Source organism: Mangifera indica, chromosome 14, assembly GCF_011075055.1.
Source record: "Mangifera indica cultivar Alphonso chromosome 14, CATAS_Mindica_2.1, whole genome shotgun sequence".
Lineage (NCBI taxonomy): Eukaryota > Viridiplantae > Streptophyta > Magnoliopsida > Sapindales > Anacardiaceae > Mangifera > Mangifera indica.
In genome coordinates, this window is record NC_058150.1 from 14,131,634 (window position 1) to 14,158,956 (window position 27,323).

Here is a 27,323-nt window from a genome sequence, read left to right on the forward strand (position 1 = left end):
TTATTTTGTGATTTTTGTTAATGAGTTTTCTCAGTTTACTTGAATATATTTTATGAAAAATTGTTCTCAATTATCTGAAATCTGTGTAAATTTTTTCACTCTTGTAAAAACCCAATTTTATTGTGTTATTAAATTCTTCAAGCAGATAATATTATGGAATATAGAGATGCTAAACTTCTTACTCTTCTTTCCTGCCATGGCACAATTGTTCATATGTCTTGCCCAAATACCTAACAATAAAATGGTCATGCAAATACAAATACAAACACATTTTTTACATTGTCCATTCTCTTTTAATCTCTACATCATGTCTTGAATGATTTTGGGGACAAAAGGTTATTACCATTGTTTAAACAATCAATTGCATTCTTACTTTTAGTGACTAATAACCAAAGTTGTTATGAATGACTATATGGTAAAATTGTTTATTAAATATTCTTAGAGTCTTTGGATCTACTTGTTTTGTTTTTCTATAATCAAATAAATGATCAAAACTAGAACCTCATTCTAGGTTATGTTACTTTTTTGGGTTTTGGTATTGAATATAAAGGCAATTGTTATTGGGATCCTACTTCTGAACATCTTCGTATATCTAAGCATGTTACCTTTTGGGAACATAAATTGTTCTTTACTCTGTTTGAGTTTAATTTGTCTAAACCTAACTCACTCTTTTTCACAAATTTATCTATTAAGTTGTTTCTTATTACATTCTCATTTAATGACAACACAAAAACTGCTCCACTTTCCTCTAACCTTATTAATGCAAGACATACAAATGATCACATTACCACCAGTCTTGAAGCATTTCACTAGTCTATAGCCTTCACCAAGTTCTTCCTTATCAATGCGATTACCTTTGTTATTCTGCTATTGTTTCTTTACATGAATCTTTCTCTTATACATAAATTAATGCAAACCTTCGTTGGCAAAAGACAATGCTATAAGAATTAAATGTCTTAATAAGGACTTATACTTAGGACTTGGTTGACCTACCATCTGGTAAATTTATGTGCGATGTAAATAGGTTTACAAAATTAAAACTCGTTCTAATGGCTTAGTAAAACATAGTGGAAAAGGAATTTACTCAAGATTATGGGATTGATAATGAGAGACATTTGCTTTAGTGGCTTGCTTGACTTATATTTATAGCCTTATAGTTGTTGCAACTATAAAAAATTGTAACTTTTCCAAATGGATGTGAAGAATATCTTCTTGAACAGGGATCTTTCTGAGGAGATGTATATGAAACCTCCACTTGGGTATAAATATTATCCTAAAAAGGTTTGCCATTTTTATAAAGCCTTATATGGCCTTAATAGACCCTAAGAGCATGGTTAGCCAAATTTAGTGTAACACTCATAGAGAATAGAGAGTTTAAGAAAGATTTTGAATGCTTTAAGCCTGTGAACGCAAGGGGTGGTGGAGAAAGGTTATTCAATGCCATGTGAGGAGTTCTTGCTTTATCAGAATTAAGGTAAGTAGACAATTTTTTGACTTCTTTAGATATTCAAATTATTTGTTGATATTATATGTGTGAAAGTAGGCTGATGAGCAATTGTTTAATGAACTTGAGATGCTTTAATGCGTGAATATGAGTATATGTATGATGATGATCTAGGGAGCATTTGTTTGATATATAATGGTGTGATCACGATTGTAGAATATGAAAATATGCTGATCATGCTAGAAAATTCCTCTAATATGCATGAGAATGATAATTTCGTGATTGAATGTGTAATATGGTCATTTAGGATTAATATGAGGACAAAAGGATTACTAAATTGTTGATGACTCTGTATGAATTTCATGTGTATTATGAATTATGGTATGATTGATCTTGGGTAATCTCTTGGCTAAATTAACCATTGAATTCTCTTAAGCTTGACAAAAGTAATTCTAGAAATTTTGGGTGATGATAAGGTCGTTGTTGAAAGAAGCAGAAGAGGAGAGAAAGGTTATGCGAATAACCATGTGAACGTGACTTTGTAATGATTAGGGTGTGGTTGTTGATGAGAAATTATAATAAGATGTTGTTGAAATATGTTAAAAGTTTTTGGTTTGGTGTTAGTAGGTTGGAATAACGCAAAAAAATGTTTACCAAATTCTGGAAGAAAACAATACATGTCTGTGTATAAAAAATGCATGGTTATGTGCTTTGGCCGGGGGGGGGGGGGGGGGTGGAATTTCTTCCTATGTAGATTAATGCAATGGGAGTATGGATTTGGGAACAGACACACGCCTATATGGTATAGGACAATTGGCCATGTGCCTTGCCTCAAAGATATACACCCATGTGCTTAGGGTTTTCGCCATGTGAATTAGATAACACATGCCTGTGTATGAAAGATACACATCTGTGTATTTTTGGGAAAATTTGAGAATAAAGACATGAAATGTTAACAAAGAAAGTAGGGAGTTCGAATATGAGTATAAGAGTTTGGAAATGATTAATTTACCTTTAAAAGGGATGATTATGAGGAAAGACAATGATAAGACCCTAATAAAGGCTGTTGGTGATAAAAATCATTATAGATATGCTTGATTGTGTGGACAATGACATATACCTTGATTGAATCAATTCCGAATCAAAAATTGGAAACGATGTACTTTACTAGTTTGAACCATCGCGTAGTGTGTAGTATGGTAGTAAAAATAACAGGGCTAGTTTGTATGACCTTAATACCTTTAGATGATTATGCACCGATGACAGACATCGTAACATTTGGAATGCATATGCCATAGTAAGAGAGGTTCGGGGTCTCACTGTTATTTTGATTTGGTATCCTTAGCCCAAGCCTGGTTGACACGTGTATAAGGTATACCTTATGGATGACATTTGAGATATTACCTATTTTCACTAGATATTTGAGACGTCAACATACATCGTTTGACATTAGTAATCTAAGATGACACTGCCACTGAGGAAAAGGCGCTAGGCACCAAGATAATCGAGATGGGTATTTGAATATGCTAGAAAACATTCGTGAGGCCACAAATGAAATAATAAATGACAAATAAATCCTATTATGTACCAACATGGGATTATGTATTGTGCTTTATGGATTTCCTACTTACTAAGTATGTATCACTCACATGTTCTGTTTGCATGGTTTTGTAGGTATAGTTATGAAGCAGTGAGGAGCTAGCAGATCAGCTTGTGGTGGTACACGAGGGCAGGGGCAATTTCATCATGATTAGATACTTTATGTATTTCTATCTGTTTACTATTTATGCATATTTAGTTTATGATTTCGCTTTTTAGATTTATATACTTGGATTTCATATAATAATTAATACACTTTTGTGATTGAGGGATTTTATTTCATGAAACATATTTAATAATTGTTGTTGCATGTGAGAGTTGGAGATGATATACAAGGCATTAGAGAGTTAAAATAGTTCCTTAACTCACAATATGAAATGAAGGATTTAGGTCATTTGAGTTATTTCCTTGGTTTAAAAGTCTCTTTTGATGGTGCTAGTTATTACTTATCTCAAGAAAAATATATTATTGATCTTTTATCTTGTGCTGGTCTATTAGATAATAAAACTGCCAACACTTGAGACCAATGCCAAGTTTTCTCCTATTATGAGGACTATTCTGGATGATCTTACTATCTATAGCTAACTAGTTGGATGTCTTATCTAGATAATGGCTACTCAACCATATATTACATATGTTGTTTATCTTGTTAGTCAATTCATGGCAACTCTTCGTACTACTCACTTTGCGATTATGCTTCTCATCCTTCAATATATTAAAAGTATTTTGTTCCACGACCTTCATATTTTTACCTAGTCATCACTTATTTTATGTACATATTCTAATACCGATAAGGTAGGAAATCCCACAAATAGACTATCCACTATTGGCTATTGCTTCTTTCTAAGAGATTCTCTCATCTCTTGGTGTACTAAGAAGCAAAAAATCGTTTCTTATTCAAGTACAAAAATAGAGTATAAAACACTTGCATACACTATTTTTGAGCTTCTTTGGCTTTGATGGTTGTTACAAGATACAAGAGTTTCTCAATCTAAAGTTACAAATATCTATTATGATAATCAAAGTGCTATTCAGATTACTCATAATGATATTTTTCATGAACACACCAAACACAATGAGATTAATTGTCACTTTGTTTGTTATCATTGGGTATGATCAATGACATCCTTCATCTTATTTTTGTACTTTCTATGAATCAAGTAGTTGACGTCTTCACCAAAACTCCTATTCTCGGACACTTTTATGACTTAAATTACAAATTCAAGTTAACAAACTCTTTGCCCACTTGAGTTTGAGGGGATGTTAAAATATATTCAAAATAATTTTTTATTATTGATTTTCCCTTTGCATATGATTTATTTTGATTTATTTCCTTGTACATCATAAGACTCATGTATATATTTAGTCGTGTATCAATATACAATATATACAACTCCAATTTCATTCAATATTTTTACAAAGTTTAAATTAAAAATTAAACTTGTTTTTATAAATGAGTTGATTTTAAGCTATTTTAAATATTCAAATATGAGTTGGTTTTGATCAAATCTAAAATTAAATTATTTTCAAATTTCATTTCATCGTTCTCAAATCAACCTTATTTGGATTCGATTCGAATGAGTCCAGTCCTACTGATGCTGAAAGGTTTACAAGTCTATTATTCAATGCACTGACATTTATTAAATATTTTTGCCCCAAGTTGGTTGGATTTTTCGGATTTATAGTCTTAAAAATCAATGGAATTTACACCAATAGAGAGTTAGGTTTGAATTTTGATTCAAATTTATACGCTTAAAATGATTGCGAAGCTACACCCTACAATGGTTCCTCATCAACTCTGCCTTTTAGGACGGATATACTTCACACTCCAACTATATTCCATATAAATAAGGCCACCCAAGGTTTAATAATACAATAAATTCCTAAACTTTATGATTTGTAAGTAAATAAATAAAAATTGTATATATTTTTTTTTATGTCAGAGGTTAATTTGATTAGAATTTTGTTTTTCGTTTTCTGTTACTTTTTGCATTCTAGCTATCCAAAATCCTTCATGCATATATGTTCAGTCAAACTACTCATTCCGCATGCTTTTCCATGGGGAAGGATGGTCCTCATCACATGTTTGACTTTTTACCATCACTTCATATTTGACCGAATTACTTAAGTTTGAAATTGAGTTTGAATCAAATAATTAAGTTTAAGTTAAAAATTAGATTTATTTTTATAAATAAATTGATTTAAAGTTATTTCAAATATTTAAGCTCGAGTCAATTGGTTTTATTAAATATAAAATTAAATGTTTTTAAATTAAATTAAATTTTCATCTTTATTGATCTCAAATTGTTCTTATTTAAGTTTGATCTGAATGAGTCCAACTCTGATCACACTAGAAGGTTTACAAGTCTATCATTCAATACGTTGACATTTCTTGAAAATATTTTCGCTCCAAGTTTGTTGGATTTTTCAGATTTATAGTTTAAAGCCAACGGGATTTACACCAATAAAGAGATAGGTTTGAATTTTGATTCAAATTTATACGCTTAAAATTTGTACAGAAGAGAATAATCTTGGTCAGATGAGGAAAAGTAAACAAAGCTTTTACCTTCTTCTACTTTTCTGCACAGGCATCGTCATTGCTGACACATATCAAGCTGAACAGCGACTATAAGTACTGCTGATTTCACGCTTCAACATCACAAAGACTCAAGAAATAAAAAAATATTTGACTTGGGGAAAATATAGCTAAGCAAAAAGGAGAAATGGCAAGTGACAGTGAAGTAGTGGTGAACAACAAGCAAGTGATATTGAAGCACTTTGCTAATGGAGCTCCAAAAGAATCAGACTTGGAGGTGAAAACAAGTTCCATTTCTTTGAAAGTAGAACCTGGTTCAAATGCTGTTATTGTCAAGAATCTTTACGTGTCTTGCGATCCTCTAATGGGGAACCGGATGAAGAATCTGGGAATTCCTGGTTTATCTTACACACTTGAATCGGTAAGCACTATACTTGAATGCCAAAGGGTTTCGGGTTTCTTTTTGTCCTATTTTGTTTTTTACGAAGTTTTCTTGTTCATTTTGATGTATGCATATGCATGGTGAAAAATATGTGTAGCCACTGGAAGCATTTGGAGTGGCTAGAGTTGTGGATTCAGGGCATTCAGAATTGAAGACAGGGGATTTGGTTTGGGGTGCTGTGGGATGGGAAGAATACAGTCTCATCAACAACACTCAAAGTCTCTTCAAAATCCATCACACTGATGTTCCCTTGTCCTATTATACCGGAATTCTTGGTGAGTCCTTCTGGTGTTTGCCTGCCTTTCATATATAATATGGTATATGTTTCTATGCATATAGCTGGCTTACCTCAAATCTATGGCTTAGCTTGAACAAATCAATCTCGAATTGGAACTTCAGTTCTATTGAGATCGGCTTATTTGTTTATCATGTGACATTGTTTGTCTCACCAATACTGCTTATTCCTCTGATGACATTGAACACCCCACCAGCAGCTTTGTACTAACATTGTGCATAAGCTTTGGAGCTCAAACCGGGGATTATAAGGCTTGGATTGGATCGGAACCACCATAAATATTCATATTTATATGCATCTTGATTTAACTTCTTAATGTCAACACAAAGCCTATTCACTTTTTAATTTACATCTAGTTTTTTGTATATCTATAGGCATGCCAGGCATCACTGCTTGGGCCGGTTTCTATGAATTAGCTGCTCCCAAAAAAGGAGAAAATGTGTACATTTCAGCAGCTTCAGGCGCTGTTGGTCAACTTGTTGGACAATTTGCAAAATTAATGGGCTGCTATGTCGTTGGAAGCGCTGGAAGTAAAGAAAAGGTAGCCAATGGCTCCACGAAAATCTTCATTCTTTAATTAATAATAATTCTTATACAAAGAATTAGTATACCACGCCTGTGTTTATACCCATTTTTAATGTATATAGTATTAATCTTAATAAATGAAATACTAGCCAAGAATCAGCTATATATTTAGGATTTTGCTCCATTAGGAGTTATTTAAAAGAAATGTAGGCATAATTTAAAAATTATAGATTAAAAATACAAAAAAAAAAAAAAAAGCAATAAAACTCAAAAATTTGAGGCACCAATTAATAGAAACTTAACTACTTTAATAGAAGAAAGGGGGGTTTTGTTACAAATACAAAATAGAAAGGGAGTCATTAAGTTTCCAAGAAAGGAGGGGGGGGGGGGGGGGGGGGGGGTGGTGTCGGGGTGTGGGTGTGGGTGAGGGGCGCGTGAGCCGCCACTCAGCCCTTAGTGGCTTTATCCCTGCGTAGAGTTACTGGTTTGTTGCAATTAAACATTTAATTGTTATGCAATAATTCAACTTGAGTAATGCTTCTGACAATCACTCGTACAATACTTTAGGTTGAAATTTTGAAGAACAAGTTGGGATTCGATGATGCTTTCAACTACAAAGAGGAGCAAGACTTGAACGGAGCTTTGAAAAGGTAAGTTTTGTTTCATATATTTACTCTAGGGGTGGATTCTATTCTAAGGTTAATTTGGACTCAAATTGAATTCATAATACCCAATTCAAGTTTAAGTTTATTTAAGTTGATGCTTAATATTACAAAAAGATTATCTATGGGTGAATAGTGACACTAACAGGATGAAAGTGTCTTCAAATGGAAAAACAAGTTGATCTTAAGTTGAGTTACCGAGCTAGTACTCGGAGTAGATTTGATTTGAGTTGTTTTAAATTAAATATATGATTCGACTTGAATGAGTTTATTTCGAGCTAGAGCTCTAGCTTAGCAACTTAGCTCGAGAACAACTTGTTCCTTCATTTAATAATACTATTTATCCTACCAGAGATACTGTTCACCAGCCAATGATAATATTCATCTTGCCTACAACCCTCAAATGATATTGTACATTAGCTCGAACAATCTTAAATTCAAGATCCAACCAATTGTAGGCTTGACTTGGCTTAAATATTAGCTAGCTAAAGATTTGGTTAGAAATGAACTCGTTCAAATTAGGCTAGCTGATATTAGATCTACCTTTAATTTACTCTTTCAAATTTAGGATCAAGAATGATGGAAACTCATCAACTTTTATTTTCTTTTTTCAGGTGCTTTCCTGAGGGAATCGACATTTACTTTGAGAACGTAGGAGGAAAAATGCTTGATGCAGTGCTTCAAAATATGAGAAATCATGGTCGAATTACAGCATGTGGAATGATCTCACAATACAATCTTAGGCAGCCTGAAGGTGTTCACAATTTGATGAACATTGTTTTTCAACGGATTCAGATGAAAGGATTCTTTGCCACTGATTACTTTCATGAATATGCAAAGTTTTTGGAGGTTGTGTTGCCTTTGATCCGAGAAGGGAAAATTATTTATCTTGAAGACATTGTTGAAGGTCTTGAAAATGCTCCTGCTGCTCTTGTTGGTCTATTTAGTGGTCGCAATGTTGGGAAACAAGTGGTAGTTGTTTCCAAAGACTAATATGTTATTAGGATAATAACATTTGAAGATATCAAATTATTACTTTTTTTTATTGAAGAGACTGAGCTTTGTGTTTTTTTTTTTTCAATTGAAGAGATTGAATTTTCAAATTTTTAGTATTGAAGAGGTTGAACTACTGGATTTTCCTATTAAAGAGATTAAAATTTGATTATTTCCTGTTAAAAGTTCCAAATTAGTCACTTTGCTTTCAAAACAAACAATCTTTATTGTGTTTGTTTAGTACCTTTAATAGGTAATACTGTAAATTTGATCGTTTTATAAGAAAATTTGAAAGTTCAATTCCTTTAATAAAAAAATTTAAGAGTTCAATCTTTTCAATAAAAATATATAATGTTTAATCACTTTATTAGGAAAAATTATAATAGTTTGATATCTTTGAGTGTTGTTATCACTTATGTTTTTCAAGCCTTCCTAATTTCTTTTCATATTTATTGGATTGAAAAATATCCACAATCTATTATGCCTTCCTTTAATTGTATTTTCATTTTTCCACTATTAAGCATATAATTTTTGATTTGTTCCTTAATTGCCCATTTGTACTATTGGAAATTAATGAAGGATGCGTAGATGTTATCTATTTTGGACTCAACATCTTTACAATTTTGCCTTTGAGATTTAACCCAAAACATATTTATCCAATGTTTTTATATTTGGATTAGGCCTTAATCCAGTCAAAGGAGGCTAGTTGGGCAAACTGGTGATGTCAATATAATGTAATTAAAATTATAAAAAGACTTTTAGTTATGTTGATGTCGACATGATGGTTAGATTGGTTTGATTTAACAGTTGAACTACTGTACAACATAATTGGAACTGGGCTAAATTTGATCAAAGCCTAACTTGAAATTGACTCAAATTTTTATGAATATATTATACTATGGAAATTTTTATTTCAAGCAACCATGTATGGGCACTTGATGTTGGTGTTATTTGTCCTTTTTGAGTTTCAAGCATTTATTTGTCTCAGACAAGATATGTTACTGATTTACCAGAAAGAATAAGAATATATGAGTGTAATCTCTTTGCCACACCTTTAGTTGTTGGAACCAATTTTTTTTATAGATGATAATCTCCTACTTGATGATCCTACACCATATAGAAGCACCACAAGCGAATTTCGGCATCTCACTATGACTAGGCTTGATATCTCTTTGTTATGAAAAAAGTTGAGCCAATTTCTTAAGGCTCCTACCATTCAACATTGGCAAGCTTGTAAATGAATGCTTAGATATGTCAAAGGCACTCTTGATCAAGGCCTAATGTTCAAACTATACTTATTGCCGCAAGTTGAAAGTTATGCAAATGCTAACTAGGCTGGAGATTTGGAGGACAAAAGATCAACTAGTGGTTATTGTGTATTTTTGGGACATAATATTATCAAATGGACTTCTAAAAAACTAAAGGTTGTTTCATTGTCTTCCACATAGACAGAGTATACGTCTCTTAGTCAGGTAGTAACAAAAATATCATGCTTAAAAGACTTACTCACTAAGATGAGGGTCAAAGTTTTGGACAATGTTGTAGTCTGGTATGATAACCAGGGTGCCAAGTCTTTAGCTTCAAAGTTTGTTCTGTATAGTAAGACAAAACTCATTGAAATAGATGTTTACTATGTTAAAGACCAAGTATGCAAAGTAAGCTTAAAAACATTTTAGTATTTTCTTTGTACTTAATTGTGAATTTTAATGAGATTTATGTAAGGACAATCATGCACTAAAAATGTGACACCTATTCATGCCTTGGAAGGGTAGAAAGTCATTTCATATTGAGCATGTGAAAATAACTAAGTACAAAACGGCACACGCCCGTGTGTGGAAGAGCACATGACCGTATGTCATTATTAAATTTGAATTTATAGATAAGATCAGTTTTGCATCAATTTCAAAAACTAACTTTATTAAGTAGCACCACATACGTCTGTGTATAGTGGAACACCACACATGCCTGTATATAGTAGAACACATGCTCGTGTGTTGTGTCTAGTAGATAAAATAAAAAAGGTGCAAGACTGATATTTGTTATTTTTGCACACAAATCCTTTATAAAATAAAAAGAATGGCCACTAAAGGAAAAAGAAGAGCAACCAAAGGAGTCTTAAGGGGAGTTTGGATGTTGAAAATTTTTTAGCCAAGCAAAGACCTTACTTGAATGTCAGAGGACAAGCAAGTATGGTATTCTTTTGGTTAATTAAATTCTAAGTATAAGATTATGATCATACTCGATTTTTGGTTTGATTTAGACTTTTGAATATTGTATGATGAATGTGATGACTTTAATAATGCTATTTGAATATGGAATCCACTTGTTTTAACCTGATGATTTGTAGTTATAATCCTGTACGATAAGAGTTGCGAAGTTTGGTTGATAAATTTCATGATATGAGGATTTTGATGTTATATTGGTGTGTAAATTGGTCAATAAAAGATTTTTAGACATGTAGTAATTGTTTGATTGTGTTTGGATTTGCTAGAACATAGTTCGCACAACTAAAAAACTTAGAAACCGATAGGTCAGACAATTTTAGATCATGAAACATGGTTGTGTGTGATGACTCACACGATCTATATCTCTCTTGTATAGAAATAATTCATGAGAAGTAGCATGTTCGTCCTAAGGAGAAACTCACATTGTTGTGTGGTATGAGATACACGCTCGTGTGTGTCTCCCCAATAGTGGGGCCCATGTAAAGCATAAAGAACATTTGTGTTGGAGTTATAAAGAACACGAGGAAATAAAATTAAAAGACACTCATGTGTGGTCTTTGTGAAGAACACAGGGAAGGTAAAGCTAAAGAACACCTATGTGAATACAAAGAAATAAGAGAAAAAAATACTATTTTACCCTTAGGCTATGTGCAAAAAAGGAGCAGAGAAAAAAAAGCGTAAAGAAAGGGTGTAACAAATCCAATTAAGCCAACTAGCCATACTTAAAGTGTCTGACTCTGTGAAAGATGACATAGACCCTGACCAAGTCAAATTTGGGTCGAAAATAGGAAAAATTAAGAAAAGTGGTGTACACCTTGTTAGCCACCAATTGTGTATGAAAGTGGTAAGATATGTAAAAACAATATGACTATGTGAGAGATAGATACTTATAAGATACATTATACACTTAACGTTAAGGGTCATTAGCCAAATAGTTTAGTTCAATTCAGGTATGCATGATGGCATTTCAATTAATTTCTCACGTGGTTAGCGAGATATATCACATACGCACCTATGGTAAGAGCTACCCTAGGCTGGTAATACAAATAGTAGTCCCATAGCTAGACATGTGTGGTAAGAGAGGGACTACGACAAATTTTTCATATAATCAGGGTATCATAGCTAGTTAGCCAAATAGTTAGACTGGTATGTGCACAAGACATAATACTTGGTAGGTATTTAGGATGTCAATTGCTTTCATTAGGGTATCAAATATATTAAGATCAACTTAGACCTTAGTAGACTATGTGAGACGACGTATGTACGTAGTGCACAAGGGTGTCGCGAATTTATGGATAGACAAAGAAGAGTGTCGAAAAACATTTGTTTTAACCATATATAGAGACTTAGTGATGGAAGACTTAGTTTCAAATTTATGCTTTGTGTAGGGTGTCGAGAGGTCACCTATTTATTGAGTGTTTTTTACTTATGCATTCTAATTCTATGGTTTTATAGGTAGAGATGAGTAGCGAGGTTATACAATAGAGCCAATAGTCTAGCTCAAGCTGTTACATGAGGGTGAGAGACAAAATTGTCATTTTTAGATTTTATGTTATTTATGCATTTATGCTTTTAGTTAAGACTTCATAGGTTGTGTTTAAGGCTAGATTCAAGTCAAACTGAACTTAAGTTTAGTTCGATTTGCATGAAACTAAGCTCAAGCTCGGCTTTTGTTTGACTCATTTCAAAAGAGTCGAGCTCGACCTCAAATCAAGATTTTAATTGGTTTGTTATTAAAATAACGTTATTTTAATATATATTGATCAAAACAATGTTGTTTTGTATCAAAATTTTTAGCTTATGAGCTTGACGAGCTAAACACTCCAAAGCTCAAGTTTGAGCTCGAGTTCGAAAATGTTGAACTATTAGGCTCGAGCCTGAGCTAGTTTGAGCTTAGTTTGTTTAAGGTTTGTTTGAGAATCGAGCTCGATTCTAATTGAGCCCTAGTTGTGTTGATGCATTTATTTGAGTTGTTGGATTTCATACATTGTTTGTTGAGATGATGGTTATTTAATTATGAATTTTAGTTATTTAGTTACACCTTTTTGTATACTTGAGTATAAGTATTTAATAACATGCTCTTTTTTCATTGTATGATTTAAGAGTTTCAATTGTGCACATCGCTTTGGGTTATATTATGTATAAAGGTATGTATTTTGAGAGATGTGTTATAAAGTAGATTCCAAAATTTTGTCTATTCAGTATGTCCCCACTGAATTTTAGATTGCAAACTTGCTCACCAAACCTCTCTCTGCCAAGAGTTCTGAAGAATTGAAGATAAGGATGGGTATCTCTAATAGAGATGACTCTTATGTTCTCCATGTTAATTCTATTGAAGAAAACAATGCTTCAGAAAATGACTATCAAAAGTAGAGGAGATATCCCTCAAAGCAAAAATAATAACACTTGCAATGCGGTAAGTTTGTTCTGCACAATATTTGGTTGATCAACTGTGTTTGGTATCATGGTTGGATTTGAGCAAAGTCGAGTTCAAATTCGACTTGATTTACATGTAATTGAGCTCAAGCTCGAGTTCAAACTCAAACTCGAGTTCAGGCTCGATTTGAACTCGAGCTTTTACTAGTTTGTTAGTAAAACAACGTCGTTTTAATACATATCAGTTAAAACGATATCGTTTTTTATCAAAATTTTTAACGTGCAAGCTTGACGAGTTAAACATTCCAAGACTTGTGTTCGAACTCAAAAATATTGACGTTGCAAACTCGAGCTTGAGCTTCTTTGAGATTAGCTTTTTTTGGGTCGTTCGAACCAAACTCAAACTCAAGTTTGAATAAATTCGATTCAAATCTAACCTTATTTGGGATATGAATGAGATTGCTCTTGTCTAATTCATGGTTAAGCTGCAAGATGTTTTCTGAGCTACAGGTTCAGGGAGGATTTCTGTCAAGGCTGATCTCCAAATGCAAAATACGAGTTTTTGAGAGGACAGTATACTGGTGAATTCTCATCTGTATCAGTTCTCAATCTGGTTCCTTTGGTTTTTTTTTTTTGGGAAACCAGTCATTTTATTGTAAAGTTCGTTTATTCTTTTATTAACTCCAAAACGGTGCATTTTCGACCCTTTGGGAATGTTTTATTCTCAAAAGGGCAGAACGGTGTCGTTCCGTTGAAAAGTATTAGCAAAGGGTGGAAGATTCTTGAACCCTCTAATTTCTTCGGATACTTTTCATATCTCCTCTTTTTCTCTTCTCTCTCTAAAATCTGAGAAGAAAAGTGTGATTTAATTCGGTTTTCATCCAAGCTACGATGTTTGTTGATCCAGATCCAACGGTGAATTGCTGTTTCAACTTGCAGGTTTGTTATTTGTATCAATCATTGTAATTTTTTAAAATCCCTCTATATAAATGGAGACTCTGTAATTTCAAGGCCAAAAGACTATGTCCCACCCAAGGTTTTCTAAAATTACATTTACCACCTGTTAAGTTTGGAAAAGCCAAATACCCACCCATAAAGCATTTCGGTTAATAAAATCTATAAAAGGTGGGGACACAATAGTCTTTTTGTTGGCCTTTTTAACACTTCCCTGTAGCGGAAGCACTTATCACCTTCATTTTCTCTTTCTCCAGACTCTCTTCTTTACTCCATTTCTTGTGTTTTTTGTTTTGTTTAATTTTCAATGAATAAAGTTATTTCATCTCCTACCGAATGCTCAGTTTGCGAAGCCATCTGGCTGTAGAGGAATTTCAACAAACAGATTATGTGCACAAACCCAGGAACCTTCAAACAACCAACTCCCGATTCCCAGAACCAATTCCAGTCACAAAACAACACTCCACTCATAACAATCCTCAGCATAATCAAACCTCACAACACAGCTTCCAATCAATTCAATCAACACCACAAAACAATTCATCTGAAACTGGACATAACTAAGATGAAAATGACTAATGGAGACAAACCAGTGATAAGGGATGAACGACGGAGAAGCAACAACAGTAACAGAGGTGAAAGCGACAGTGATGAAGCAATGAAGACAGACAAGGAGCACTGTTACAGCTTGCCGCTTCTTCAACAGCAATTACGGCCTCATCAACAAATTACCCCGAATTCGTTGTTCGTGAATAATAATAATCATAATACGGTGCAAAATCGAGTTCAAGCGTAAGATTCAGAGAAGAAGATGTTTAATTGTCTTCAAGAACTCGAGAAGCAGCTATTGGATGACAACGATGAAGAAGGTGATGCGGTTTCAGTGATACGAATACTATCAGTGAGTGGTTCGAGACTATACAAAATCTCTTGAGTCTGAAATTCATTTTTACAATATCTTCTAGTTCACCTACTTCATCGTCTTCGTCGTCCTCATGAGTGGCTTCTCCGATTCCTAGTTGGTGTTTATTTTCATGGATGATGGGTGGTTTTTGTCAAGGGTAAATAAGTAATTTAATTAAAAAATATTAAAATAAATGGATGATGAGGAGGTATTTGAGTTTTCTAAATTTAGTTGATGAGAATTTGTTATTTCAGGAAACCTTGGGTGAAATATAGTCTTTTAGCCTAATTTCAAAGCAATAAGAATTCAGGAATTTTCATTCAATATTTTGTTTAATTTTCGATTCTTGGTTCTACCTTTTAATGTCTTGACCCAATCAAACGAGATTAGTTGAGCAAGCCAGTGATATTATGATAATATAATTAAAATTTTAGTAACTTTTTAGTTGACATTAAGAGCCAGATTGGTCTAAGCTCATAAGGTTGAATTGTAATTCAATACCATTAAATTAGTTCAAACTAAAATTAATAGAGAGAGTAAAGATGGATTAGAACTAGACTAAATTGGTTTTTATGATCTTATTATGTTATGGAATTTCCATTCCAAGCAATCATGTATGTGCACTTGATGTTTGTGTTATGTGTTCTTTTTGAACTCAATAATACAAACTCTATTCCATTCAAGGGGGCTCTAAATGTTTCCCTCAGTAGAAATCCTATGTTTAGTAAGAAGAATACGTGTTGATTTTATAGGTTGAAGAATATGTGTTAAATTTAAAGATTATTCAAAAATTAAAGTCACACTCTTCAATTTGCATGTTATGAAATAAGAAAAGATTGATAACACGTGCATATTCCTACCGTTGAAAAGTATATCTTATTTATGTATAAAAGTGAACGATATATATGGGAAATCACAGCTTTTAAAATCATACGATATATTATACATATTGTACGATATAATACAAATAAAAATTATATATATATATATATTATATTAAAATTTATAAAAAAAATTGATATATTTTTGAAGAAGTGATGATGTGGTAAGAATGTATCTAGAAAATTTAAAAATTTTTGAAGTGTTTAAGATATTTTTCGAGATGATAACATAACAATTAAAAAATTTTATTATTTAATTATTATTATTTTTAAAAAGATATATCACACAATATAATACTATATGAAATATACGATATAAAAAATTAAATTCTTAATACACAATACGATACACGATTCAACTATCACATACGCAACATTTTCATTTGCAAGTACTATATGACAATAACAAATAACCACATGCTTATGCATAATTATATTTCCACACTTGTGCTTTGAGACTAATTTTGAGAAAATATACAATTCTCAACTTTAATTTATAGAAGAAGGGAACAATATTATAGGAAGTGGACACACCTCACAATCTCACAAAAGAAATGCAACTCAAAGTTCCTAATTACCAATTTGATCCTTTCTAAACAAAAGGGAAATCAAATTAAATACACAAATGTTCAAGATTTTTAACTGCCTGCATAAAAACATTTTATTGCAAGTCTAATCTTCAAACAAGAATTAAGTGAAGTTGCTTTTATGCCTATAAATACTCATGCAATAAGCCACTTGAGCAATAAGAAAAGGCAAAACCAAAGAGTTCTTTTATTCTTGTAGTGCTTCTTTTGATCCTTTTCTTTGATTCATAAAAAGCAATTCGTGTGGTGGTCAGCTTTGGCTAAAGAATGGTAATGCCGGACATGCCATAGGTATGTGAGCCTTGATAGGCCTTGCTGACCACCAAACCTCAAGGCTCACGGCACGGTAGGATTCTACCATTATAAGCTTTTTTATAGATCAACCCACATAGATTTTTAATTTTTGATTTTTTTTTTTAAATTTTGCAGACTCTGTTATGCTATAATCTACAGGCTTTACTATGAGCTCCTGGCACGACTCACGAATTTTTGAGATAAGAGAGGTTTGCTAGCACTTATTATTATCAAGCTATACATTCTTATAGCATACTGCAATACAAAGACACAACACCTATCAAGAAATTCTATAATTTCGCCTACTTATGCTCTATAACATATTTTAATTGCCAATTTTTGGGTACAACAAAACTACATTGCAACTCACAGAATTTGCTATTATGAACCAAAGAAAAGGATAAAAAGAAGCACTACAAGAATAAAAAAAACTCGTCGATTGGTTTTGCCTTTTCTTCTTGTTCAAATGGCTTAGTGATGAAGTTAAAATGGCTTATTCCATGGAGTATATATAGGCATAGAACCAAGTTGCTTTAATTCATGATTGAAGATAAAACAACTTGCCATAAAATATTATGTATGCATGTGGTAACAAATATGGAATATTTGTGTATTTAGTAAGCTACTAATTTGATTTCTCATTGTTTCAGAGAGGATATAATTAGTAATTAAGAACTTTAATTTGTTTCTTCTATAATATTGTACCCGTAGTTCATAAATTAAAATGAGTAATTACGAGCTTTAATTTGTTTCTATACATGCAAAGAAAATGTTATCTACATGTTAGTTGAATCGCTTAAAATATTCGTGTATTAAAAACTTATTTTTGGTATCATGTCATATAATATATTGTATCTTAACATCTATCGTTAAAAAAGAATAATAATAAAACAATAAAATTTTGAATTTTTATGCCATCAACTTTGAGAATTCTAAAATTTCTCCTATATATTCTTGTCACATCATACTTTTTTAAAAAGATATATTAATATGTATTGATAATATGTATTATATTATACAATACACTAACTCTATTATTACCATTATACTAATTTTCAATACACTTTAAGTTATATATATATTGTTTTTCACCTCTGTTACATGTATTTGTAACAACCATGGTTGTCTATTTTATTTGCCTTTTCTTCATTTGACAAATATTCATTCCAACCATAGGCATATGCACAAGTATTGTTGCTACATTTCAATGATACGGTGCGTTTTATCAAAGCACACCGTTTTACTCAACTTTTAATGCTTCCCGTTATTTCACTTTACAACTCCTGTACTTCCTGCACAATTCTTTTTTACACCACCTCAACTTCTTGCTTTTCAGACTTAATTTTTCTCCTCACATCTTCCCTCAATTCCAACTTACCAGTTGGAATTGTCAAGGAGAGTAAAATTAAAATATCAATCAATCAACATCTCAGCTTTTCCACCATATTCCTCCCTCATTTTTTTTTTCAGACGGACCAGTATTCTTTGCTTCACACCTGCTCCTCTCTTAAGCTGACTCCTCTTGTATTTCAGCACTTCCTTCCTCATCATCTCTTTTATTGGATTCAATATTTCCTTCTTCTCCTTTCTGATTTTTTTTAATGTCACCTACTTCTGTCCTTTCTGCAAACCGCAGCTTTTCTCTTAGTATTTCAAAACATGCAGCAGATGAAGCTTTAGTCAGTATATTTGCTGTCCGGTGTAGTGTTGGTACATACTGTATGGATACTGCCTTCGACCTTACCTGCTCCCCAATGTAATGCACATCTGTCTCGATGTGCTTGGTCCTGCCATGGAATACTGAATTTGCTGATAAGGCTGCAGCTAGACCTGGCCACGGTTTGTGAACCGTCGGTTCACGGTTCGAAAACATAAGGACTCTGAACCGAAACCATAATAGGACGGTTCGTCCATGGTTCGGAACCGACGGTTCCGGTTTATGGCCCCGATTCGGAACCGACGGTTTCGGTTCGAAACCGATATTGAACCGTTAATTCTAATACATGATCTTGATTTAATTTTTAAATTATTAATTACAATAATTGAAAATTAAAAGAAAGGCTTGGACTTAATTTTTCAATTAAGTTTTCTACGTATCTTCTTGGGGATTAGAAGAATCAAAACCTACGTAGTTCTCTTACCTTTGTCATTTTTTGATAATAAATAAAATTAATTATATAAATAAGTTATTTGATTAATTATAAAATATAATAAAAAAGTAAATAAAATTAATTATATAAATAAATTATATAATTAATTAGGAAAGATAATACAAAAATAATAAATAAAATTAATTATAGAAATAAATTCTATAATTAATTATGAATTGTATAATAAAAATATAAATTAGAATTAATAAAAAATTAAGAAAGAATTTAATTAAATTTAAGAGAATTTGATTGAATTGAAAGATTGAGAGAGTATTAAGAGTTGAAATAATGAGAATGAGAGTTTGAAGGATTGAGAGTGAGAGTAGTAGAGAGATTGAAATTTGAGATAATGAAATTTGAATTGGTATATATATAGAAAAAAAATTTTTTGAAAAAAATTAAAAAATAAGGGGGTAAATTGTAATTTAAAAAATTGCAGGGGACCAATTTCTATCAAAAATTTGCAGGGGACCTATTGCAAGCCCAGGGAACCGTTGTCTATTTAAATAAATTTTAAAAAAATTCTAAAAATTCAAAAATTTTCTGTTCAGCACAATGAACCGTCGGTTTATATATCGGTTCATAAACCGGTGTGAACTGACGGTTTCACGGTTCCAATTTAGGTAAACCAGAACCGAACCGCCAAAATCCGGTTTCGATTCTGGTTCAGTCTGGTTCCAGGTTTACCGGTTCTGGTTCCGGTTTCGGTCCGGTTCACGGGCCAAACCAGCCCGTGGCCAGGTCTAGCTGCAGCACTAATATTATCACACCAGATCGCAGGTTGTCCAAACCAGTCTATTTTTAGCTCACCAAATAAGGTCTTCAACCATGCTAACTCTATAGCTGTTTGACTCAATGCTCTTTACTCTGATTCAGTGGATGAAAGAGCCACGATCTTTTGTTTTTTTGGAACTCCATTGAATTAAATTTCCCCCAAGAAACACGTAATATCTACTAGTAGATCTTTTATCCTCTAGGTTCCCAGCGCAGTTAGCATCCAAAAAAGCCTCTACCTTCAACAATGATGCAGGCTTAAACATGATGCCATAGTTCAAAGTACCTTGAATATACCTGAGTACACGTTTCACAGCTTGCCACTGCAGTTGTGTAGGCTCTTTGACGTACTGGCTTAAGCTTATTCAGAGAGTATGATAAATCTGGCCTTGTAAGAGTAAGGTACTGCAATGCTTCAATCACACTCCTATACATTGTAGGCCCTTCAAACAAAGGACTATCACTTGCAAACAGTCTCCCTCCTACTGTCACAGGAGTAATCAGTGCATTGCAATCTTGCATATTTACTTTATTCAACAATTCCATTGCATACTTGCTCTGACACAACACTAACCCACCATCAATTTTATTTGCTTCTAGTCCATAGAAGAAACTTATCTCACCCAAACCTTTTAGTGAGAATTGCTTGTTCGAATCTGCCACTAGACCTTCAATGAATTAAGAATCAGGTCCAGTAAGAAGGATGTCATCTACATAGATTAACACATAAACTAGTGTGTTTTTCCTTCTTAAACACAAAAAAACATGAGTCAGCCAAGGAATTTTCAAAACCTCTAGCAAGGCCTGCTTCAGCTTATTAGGGCTGGATTCGAGCCGAGCCGAGCTCGGCTAGCAGCCAGCTCGGGCTCGGCTTGGCTTTTTAATGGCTGGCTCGAGTTCGGCTCGTTTTCAGTTCGGCTCGGTAACGGCTCGTTTTTTATATCAAAACGACATCGTTTTGTATATATATATGGATCAAAACGACGTCGTTTTGTATAAAAAAATTTTTAAAAAAATATACCGAGCCAACCCGAGCCAGCTCGGGCTCGGCTCGAGCTCGATCGAGCCGAGCCGAGCAGAGCCCGGCTCGTTTCGGGCTCGAACCGAGCCGAGCCGAGCTCGAGCTCGAGCTGGCTCGGCTCGAATCCAGCCCTACAGCTTATCATACCAAGCCCTTGGGGCTTGCTTCAGGCCATCCAGTGCCTTTTGTAGTTTACACACAAAATCAGGACAAGATTTATCCACAAATCCTTCAGGTTGTGTCATAAACACTTCCTCTAGCAATTCTCCATTGAGAAATGCATTATTTACATCAATTTGATGTATTCTCCAATTAAATGACACAACTAGGACAAGAATTACCCCTATAGTACTAGCCTTTACAACTGGACTGAAGGTCTCGAGAAAGTCTACTCCAGGAGTCTATTGAAAGCCCTTTGCCACCAGTCTTGCTTTTAATTTATGCAGAGACCCATCAACATTTAGCTTCTTTTTAAACACCCACTTGTGATCAACTATATGTTGAGTTCTAGAAGCTGGAACTAAAGTCCATGTTTGATTTCTTTTCAGGGCTTCAAATTCATCCTGCATTGCTTGAAACCACAAAGGATCAACAATAGCTTCTGTTGCATTCTTAGGTTCTGCAGTCCATGAAGACACTACATGAGCTCTAGATTGAGGTAAACTCCCTGTTTTCATCCTAGTAACCATAGGATGCAGTGAACAAGCTGGTGCTCGAACAGGTGCTAGATCACACTTATTCTATTCATCTATTGCACTAAGTTCTTTAGAACTCTCTGTCACACATTCATCCAAACCAGGAAACTGAACTTCAAGTTGTACAGTTGTGTACATATCTTTGGAATTAATAGTTTCTGGTGACTGAAAGGTAGCAGAAGATTTGTTTAAACACAAATCTTTTTGAATTTTACTAATAGATGGACTTTGTGACAATGCAGGCAATTGTATTGTGGTTTTCACAAAAAAGGTCAGATTTTCCTTTAATAGTGTCTACTGTGTGGTTGGCTGAAGAATTGAATAGGGTATTGTGGACTGACTGCCGAAGTTTGCTCAAGAATATAGGATCCTACTCAGTGCCTTTAGAGTCTTTTTCAGGAGCTATATCAACCTGTTTAGATTGACTTTAAAGAAGAAACATACTCAAGGTTGAACTCAAATCAGGCAGAACAATTACATTTTCTCTATCATAATTCTCACCGAATTCGGGATTAAGTTTAAAAGGAAATTCAACCTCATCAAACCTGACACTGGTAGAAACATAGACTTGACCGCTAGCACTCAAACATTTGTATCCCTTATGGCTAAAACTATACCCCGCAAACACACATTTTTGGGTGTGAAATTCTAACTGATGTTGATTATAAGCTCTGAGGTCGAGATAACAAGCACACCCAAAGGTTTTTAACATTTTGTAATTGGGAGTTTCATGAAACAAAACTTGGTAAGGTGAGCTGTATTCAAGAACAGAAGATGGTTGTCTGTTTATCAAAAATATGGCTGTTTGGAAAGCATTCCACCAATGGGATAAAGGTAAATAGGCTTGAGACAAAAACATTAGTACTGTTTCAACCAAATGTCTATGTTTCCTCTCTGCTCTCCCGTTTTGTTGGTGAGTGTATAGGCATGGATGTCTGAATTCTATCCCATGAGATTGAAGGTATTTAGCTAAGGGTCTAAACTCACCACCCCAATCACTTTGAACTCCTTTGATTTTCCTATCAAACTGCCTTTCTACAGTCTTATGAAATTGGATGAAAACATGATATACTTGAGATTTAGACTCTAGAGGATAAAGCCAAGTAAATCTAGAGAAGTCATCCAAGAAGTGTATGTAATTCCTGTAACCTTCTTGAGATAATGTTAGGGCTGGTCCCCAAACATCTGTATGAATTAGATCTAGAGGACCTTTGGCTCTTGAACTTGAAATAGGAAAGTTGAGATGACAATTTTTACCATGCTGACAGTCCACACAAAAGAAATCTTTATTATCAAACTTGAAAGCAATGAATACAGTACCAAGCATTTGGGACATGACTTGCTTACAAGGGTGGCCTATTCTCCTATGCCACATAACAAAATCAACCTTATTTATTTGAAAACTCATACTACTTAACTCTTGACACTCAACAGAGGGGTTTCTTTGGGAAGTATTAGCATGGCAAGACTGACTAACAAGTTGAGAAGAGTTGGAAACCATTAGCTGATATAGCCCTTCCTTGACAACTCCATAGAGAAGCACTAGCCTTGTTTCCTTATCCTTGACAAAACAAAATTTGTTAGTAAACTCAATAAACACAGGATTGTCCATCACTAGTTTTGAAACACTTATCAGGTTTTTGGTTATTCTTGGTACACACAAAGTATTCAACAAGGATAGGCTTTTATTTGAAACAAGAATGGGTAAATGAACAAGACCTGTGTGTATGATTGGCAAGCATTCACCACTGCCAACTTGAAGTTGTTGTTTCCCGGTGTAGAGTGAATTGGCATCCAATTTACTGAGTTCTAAGACTGTGACCTGTTACCCCTGACTCAAGGTACCAGCTTGGATCACTCACCACCTCTGATGTGGCTATTAAAGACTTGGTTGAGATACTAGTATGATTGGTAGGTGCTCTACTTTCATTGTTTTTCACCTCGGGAACCTCTTGAGTAACATTCCAACCTGCAAAACCTGATTGATTCAGCATATTGTTTATACCCTGTTGCCGAAACTCCTTTTGTACTGGCTAAGAGAGATTAGAAGTCTATGACATATAAAGAGCAGCTGAGGACTTCTGACCTTCATCACTTCCAGTCTCCGAAGACATTCTATTGTTCCCAGTGCAGTGGACATCAAACCTTCCTTTAGCCCTTTCATTACTACCTGCACCTACTGCAACCTGATCTCCACCAACCTGATTATAACTCCTAGTTTCCTCAGCATTTCTATCATATTGATTCCTACAAGGATCTGCATTATTGACTCTAGTTTTATTAGCATAATTGACAGTGCTACCATATGCATCTAAAGTCAACAAATTATTTTTGTATATACGTTGCTCAAACTTCTGCAAAATGAACTTGATCTCAGCCAACGTAATATTGTCACCAGGAGAATCTAATTTTGAATACACATGGACAATTACAGGGTCGTACTCAGCACCTGAGCCATCAACTATAAAAGCAATCAGTTCTCCTTCTGAAATAGACTAACCACTAGCATTTAGCGCATCAGCTATTTCCTTCATTCTTTTAATGTAATGACTGACACTTAGAACACCTTTCTTCATGGTTTTCAGAGTATTTTTCAGATGAACAACCCTAACTTTAGTCTCTGTAACAAAATAAGACTCTAAGGCTCTCCAAACATCACTGGTAGTAGCAAGCACATTTGGCCACATGATCAAACATTGATTCTAAGATCGAGGCTAGCAACCAGCTCATTAAGAGTTTATCGCATTTTTTCCATACATGATATTAAGGATTAGTTTGTTTCACTAGATTTGAGCGCGCCTGTAATGATCCTCAAGATCAGTGCTCCCACTGTGACCAAGACTTGAGCGCGCCAGTAATGATAATTTTCTTCTGTTAGTCTCGAACTCACGATCTATAGACTAGAAGTTGAAAAATTCCCAAACTGTGGCATTCGACTAGATTGTAGCGATATGTTACTGTTGTATTGACTTGATGAACCAGGACTGCATGAATCAAACATAAAATCAGCCATTGACGTTAGTCTTAGGCTCTGATACCATGAAACGAAAACTAATTGAACAGAGGAAACTAATACACTCGAATGAACTGAAAAACCTTCATCTTTATTTCTTAACTACTTTTTACAACACAATAAGCATTTTTATACAAGAAATTGAGAGGGGAAAAATTGTATAACTGTTGCCAACTGTCACATGTAATCTGAACCATTCACCAGAATCTAATCAGACTGTCACCAGAAAACAATCTTCGATACTGTCAGATCGTTTATCCGTGCGGCCAATTCTCTGATGAGAGAACTTTAAACTTCTGCTTTTGCAATCTTTCCTTTCGAAAGAGACAGACCTGCTCTTATTCATTGCTACATTTTAATGACACGGTGCGTTTTGTCAAAGCACACCGTTTTACTCAACTTTTAATACTTCCCGTCATTTTACCTTACAGCTCCTCTACTTCCCTCCGGCAGTTTTCTTTTTAACGCCACCTCAACTTCTTGCTTTCCACACTTAATTTTGCTCTTCACGGTACATACATGCTATAAATTATTTTGTATTAATTTTTTTAATTTAATTTGCTTCCTTATGGGGGATTCATAGTTCATTTTCAGCAAAATGAGAGTTGTTTGATTGTTTGAATAAATAAAATTCTATATGATGTGGGTATGTGAACGTGAGAATACTAATTCTTAAGCTAGCTTTCGATTTGCGTGAGGCACAAGAGATTCAACAAATGGTACGCAGAAAAGTCTCTTTATCTACCCAGCTTTGGCGTGAGAGAATTCCAATAACAGTTATTATTAATTAAGATTTTAAAGAAATGCATTCTCATAGCAAATTGCAGTACAAAAAGACAACACGTATCAAAAAATTCTTTAACATTTTTGCCTGTCTATTCTCTATAACATATTTTAATTGCCAAAACAACTATCGGGCAGAACGAAACCACGAGTACAGCCATCAACATGGCTACATAATGCTTTAGCTGGTTGATTCTTATAAGTCAGATTCAAATCTTCCAACGTTATCCCAGAACATGGATTCTGCCAGCTGCAATTAAACTTCACACCCACTTCAGTTGCAGATGTTCCAATTATATCTTGGTATGTCACATTACTTATTTTGATTCCTGAAACCTGTTGCATGAACAAAAATGGTATAGTGTAAGAATTTCAACGTCGGAAATAGCCTTATAAAGGGTAAATTTTTGTCCAGAATAATAAACTTGTGACGTTCTTACCTGATCTGGGCATTTTTCCTTATGGTCACAGTAATTTTGATCAATAATAACAGGATTCTTGACATTGTTCATGGTGGCATTTTGAAAAAGAATGTCACTAACGAAACCACTGCTAGGTTTCGCCCAAGTTTTGATCCTCACTCCATTATCAGTACCTGTAAAATTCACATTTTTAACTGTCACATTTCGCACACCACTCTCATCTTCTTCCTTGCCAAGACTGCCAATACTGTAACAACATCACAGCAATTGTCAACACCCGGGAATAATCATCTTCATCTCTCTAAATATATTGTTACATTTATAAAAGTTTTACCTAATCCCATGGCCTGGGCCACAAGCAACACCCTCAACCCATAAATTGTTAGTACCGGGGCCAATTGACACACAATCGTCACCAGTGCCAATGTAAGAGTTCGTGATAGTGACATTGCTTGAAAATCCCACATGAATTCCATCGGTGTTAGGGCTGTCCCATGGAGCTGAAATCGTAACTCTTTGCAAATTCACATTGTCGCATTTATAGATAACTATATGAAACATCTGGCTATTTATCAACGATAACCCATATATCCCACTATTATTTGAGTTCATAAACTTTAGTGTCTGCACATAAACACAAGAAAAATATTTTGAAAAGCTTTCAAGAAATTTCAACAAGCTAGAAATTTATTATGTACACAAAACCTTTGACTTACAGTGCCGCCCATAGGGCAACTTTTCCCTGTCCTTTTGCAGGTCCACAATCTAGCACCTTGGCCATCAAGAGTACCACCACTAATCGAAACGCCATCAACAAGGTGAAAAACAAGCCAATAATCAGCATCTCCAATTAAGTTATAATCCGCTGGAGCCACAAGAGTGCCATCAATGCGTATGGTAATATTATTGTTCTTGCATCCACCTTCAAACTCAGTTTTTCCTAGCAAAAACCTCCCTTCTGGCACATAAATCGTTGCTGCCTCAGTCAAGCCACAAGCTTTAGTCCATGCATCAAGAAAGGCTTTTGATGAATCAGTTATGCCATCGGGTTTGGCTCCTAATCTGACCACATTGTAAGTCATAGGAATTGATATTGATGAATCAAAGAAAAGGATCAAAAGAAGAACTACAAGAATAAAAGAATTCATTTGTTTTGCCATTTCTTCTTGTTCAAATGGCTTATTGATGAAGTTAATTTGGCTTATTGCATGGATTATTTATAGGCAAGTTGATTTAAATCATGTTTGGAGAAAAGAAAGCTTGCCACATATAGAATATTTTAATGCATGAAGTAATCATTCTGTAATATTAGTGTACTCAGAAACTTCTAATTTAATTTCCTTATTGGTTTGGGAAAGGATTTAATTAGTAATTAGGAACTTTAATTTGTTTCTTTTTTGTATGGAATTTGGGGTTGTGTCCATTAATATTTTCCCCTTATTTCTGTATTCTTTCTAAATTAATTTCAGTGCACACAGTATCTGAATATTATTAGGCATAAACATGTGGCTATTTATTATTGTCATATTTTACATGCAAAAGAACACATTGTTTACAGTATTGTTGAATTGTGTATCAAAAATTTAATTTTTTATATTATGAATCGTGTATAATATTATATTGTGTATTCAAAACTTAATTTTTATTATCTTGTATTGTATATAGTATTATATCGTCTCTTGAAAAACTAATTTTTTTTATCATATATTGTAAACAGTATTGTATTATAGGCTATGTTTAAAAAAAAT

The 27,323-nt window shown here is 33.9% G+C and overlaps 2 protein-coding genes across 2 annotated transcripts; one reads left to right on the forward strand and one right to left on the reverse strand.

The window, feature by feature from the left end:
- The first annotated feature begins 5,705 nt into the window (after window positions 1-5,705).
- LOC123195955 (2-alkenal reductase (NADP(+)-dependent)-like) lies at window positions 5,706-8,572 on the forward strand. Its single transcript, XM_044609832.1, has 5 exons — window positions 5,706-6,000; window positions 6,119-6,296; window positions 6,691-6,857; window positions 7,409-7,491; window positions 8,118-8,572. Exons 1-5 carry the CDS (start codon window positions 5,767-5,769, stop codon window positions 8,494-8,496), a joined length of 1,041 nt encoding a protein of 346 aa, XP_044465767.1. The 5' UTR covers window positions 5,706-5,766; the 3' UTR covers window positions 8,497-8,572.
- Window positions 8,573-25,183: 16,611 nt separating this feature from the next.
- On the reverse strand, window positions 25,184-26,735 carry LOC123196964 (polygalacturonase-like). Its single transcript, XM_044611127.1, has 4 exons — window positions 26,292-26,735; window positions 25,910-26,199; window positions 25,594-25,822; window positions 25,184-25,489 (listed from the first exon to the last, which is right to left on the reverse strand). Exons 1-4 carry the CDS (start codon window positions 26,733-26,735, stop codon window positions 25,265-25,267), a joined length of 1,188 nt encoding a protein of 395 aa, XP_044467062.1. The 3' UTR covers window positions 25,184-25,264.
- Between the last annotated feature and the right edge of the window lie 588 nt (window positions 26,736-27,323).

What these genes read in the sequence shown, in the direction of transcription:
- LOC123196964 (XM_044611127.1), bottom strand. Translation starts at nt 26,735, where the DNA reads ATGGCAAAACAAATGAATTCTTTTATTCTTGTAGTTCTTCTTTTGATC. An exon ending in GTTGCCCTATGGGCGGCACT is followed by an intron (nt 26,200 to 26,291) that starts GTAAGTCAAAGG and finishes GTTTATGTGCAG; the next exon opens with ACACTAAAGTTTATGAACTC. An exon ending in AGGAAAAATGCCCAGATCAG is followed by an intron (nt 25,490 to 25,593) that starts GTAAGAACGTCA and finishes TTCATGCAACAG; the next exon opens with GTTTCAGGAATCAAAATAAG.
- LOC123195955 (XM_044609832.1), top strand. Translation starts at nt 5,767, where the DNA reads ATGGCAAGTGACAGTGAAGTAGTGGTGAACAACAAGCAAGTGATATTG. An exon ending in GCGCTGGAAGTAAAGAAAAG is followed by an intron (nt 6,858 to 7,408) that starts GTAGCCAATGGC and finishes ACAATACTTTAG; the next exon opens with GTTGAAATTTTGAAGAACAA. An exon ending in TTGAACGGAGCTTTGAAAAG is followed by an intron (nt 7,492 to 8,117) that starts GTAAGTTTTGTT and finishes TTCTTTTTTCAG; the next exon opens with GTGCTTTCCTGAGGGAATCG.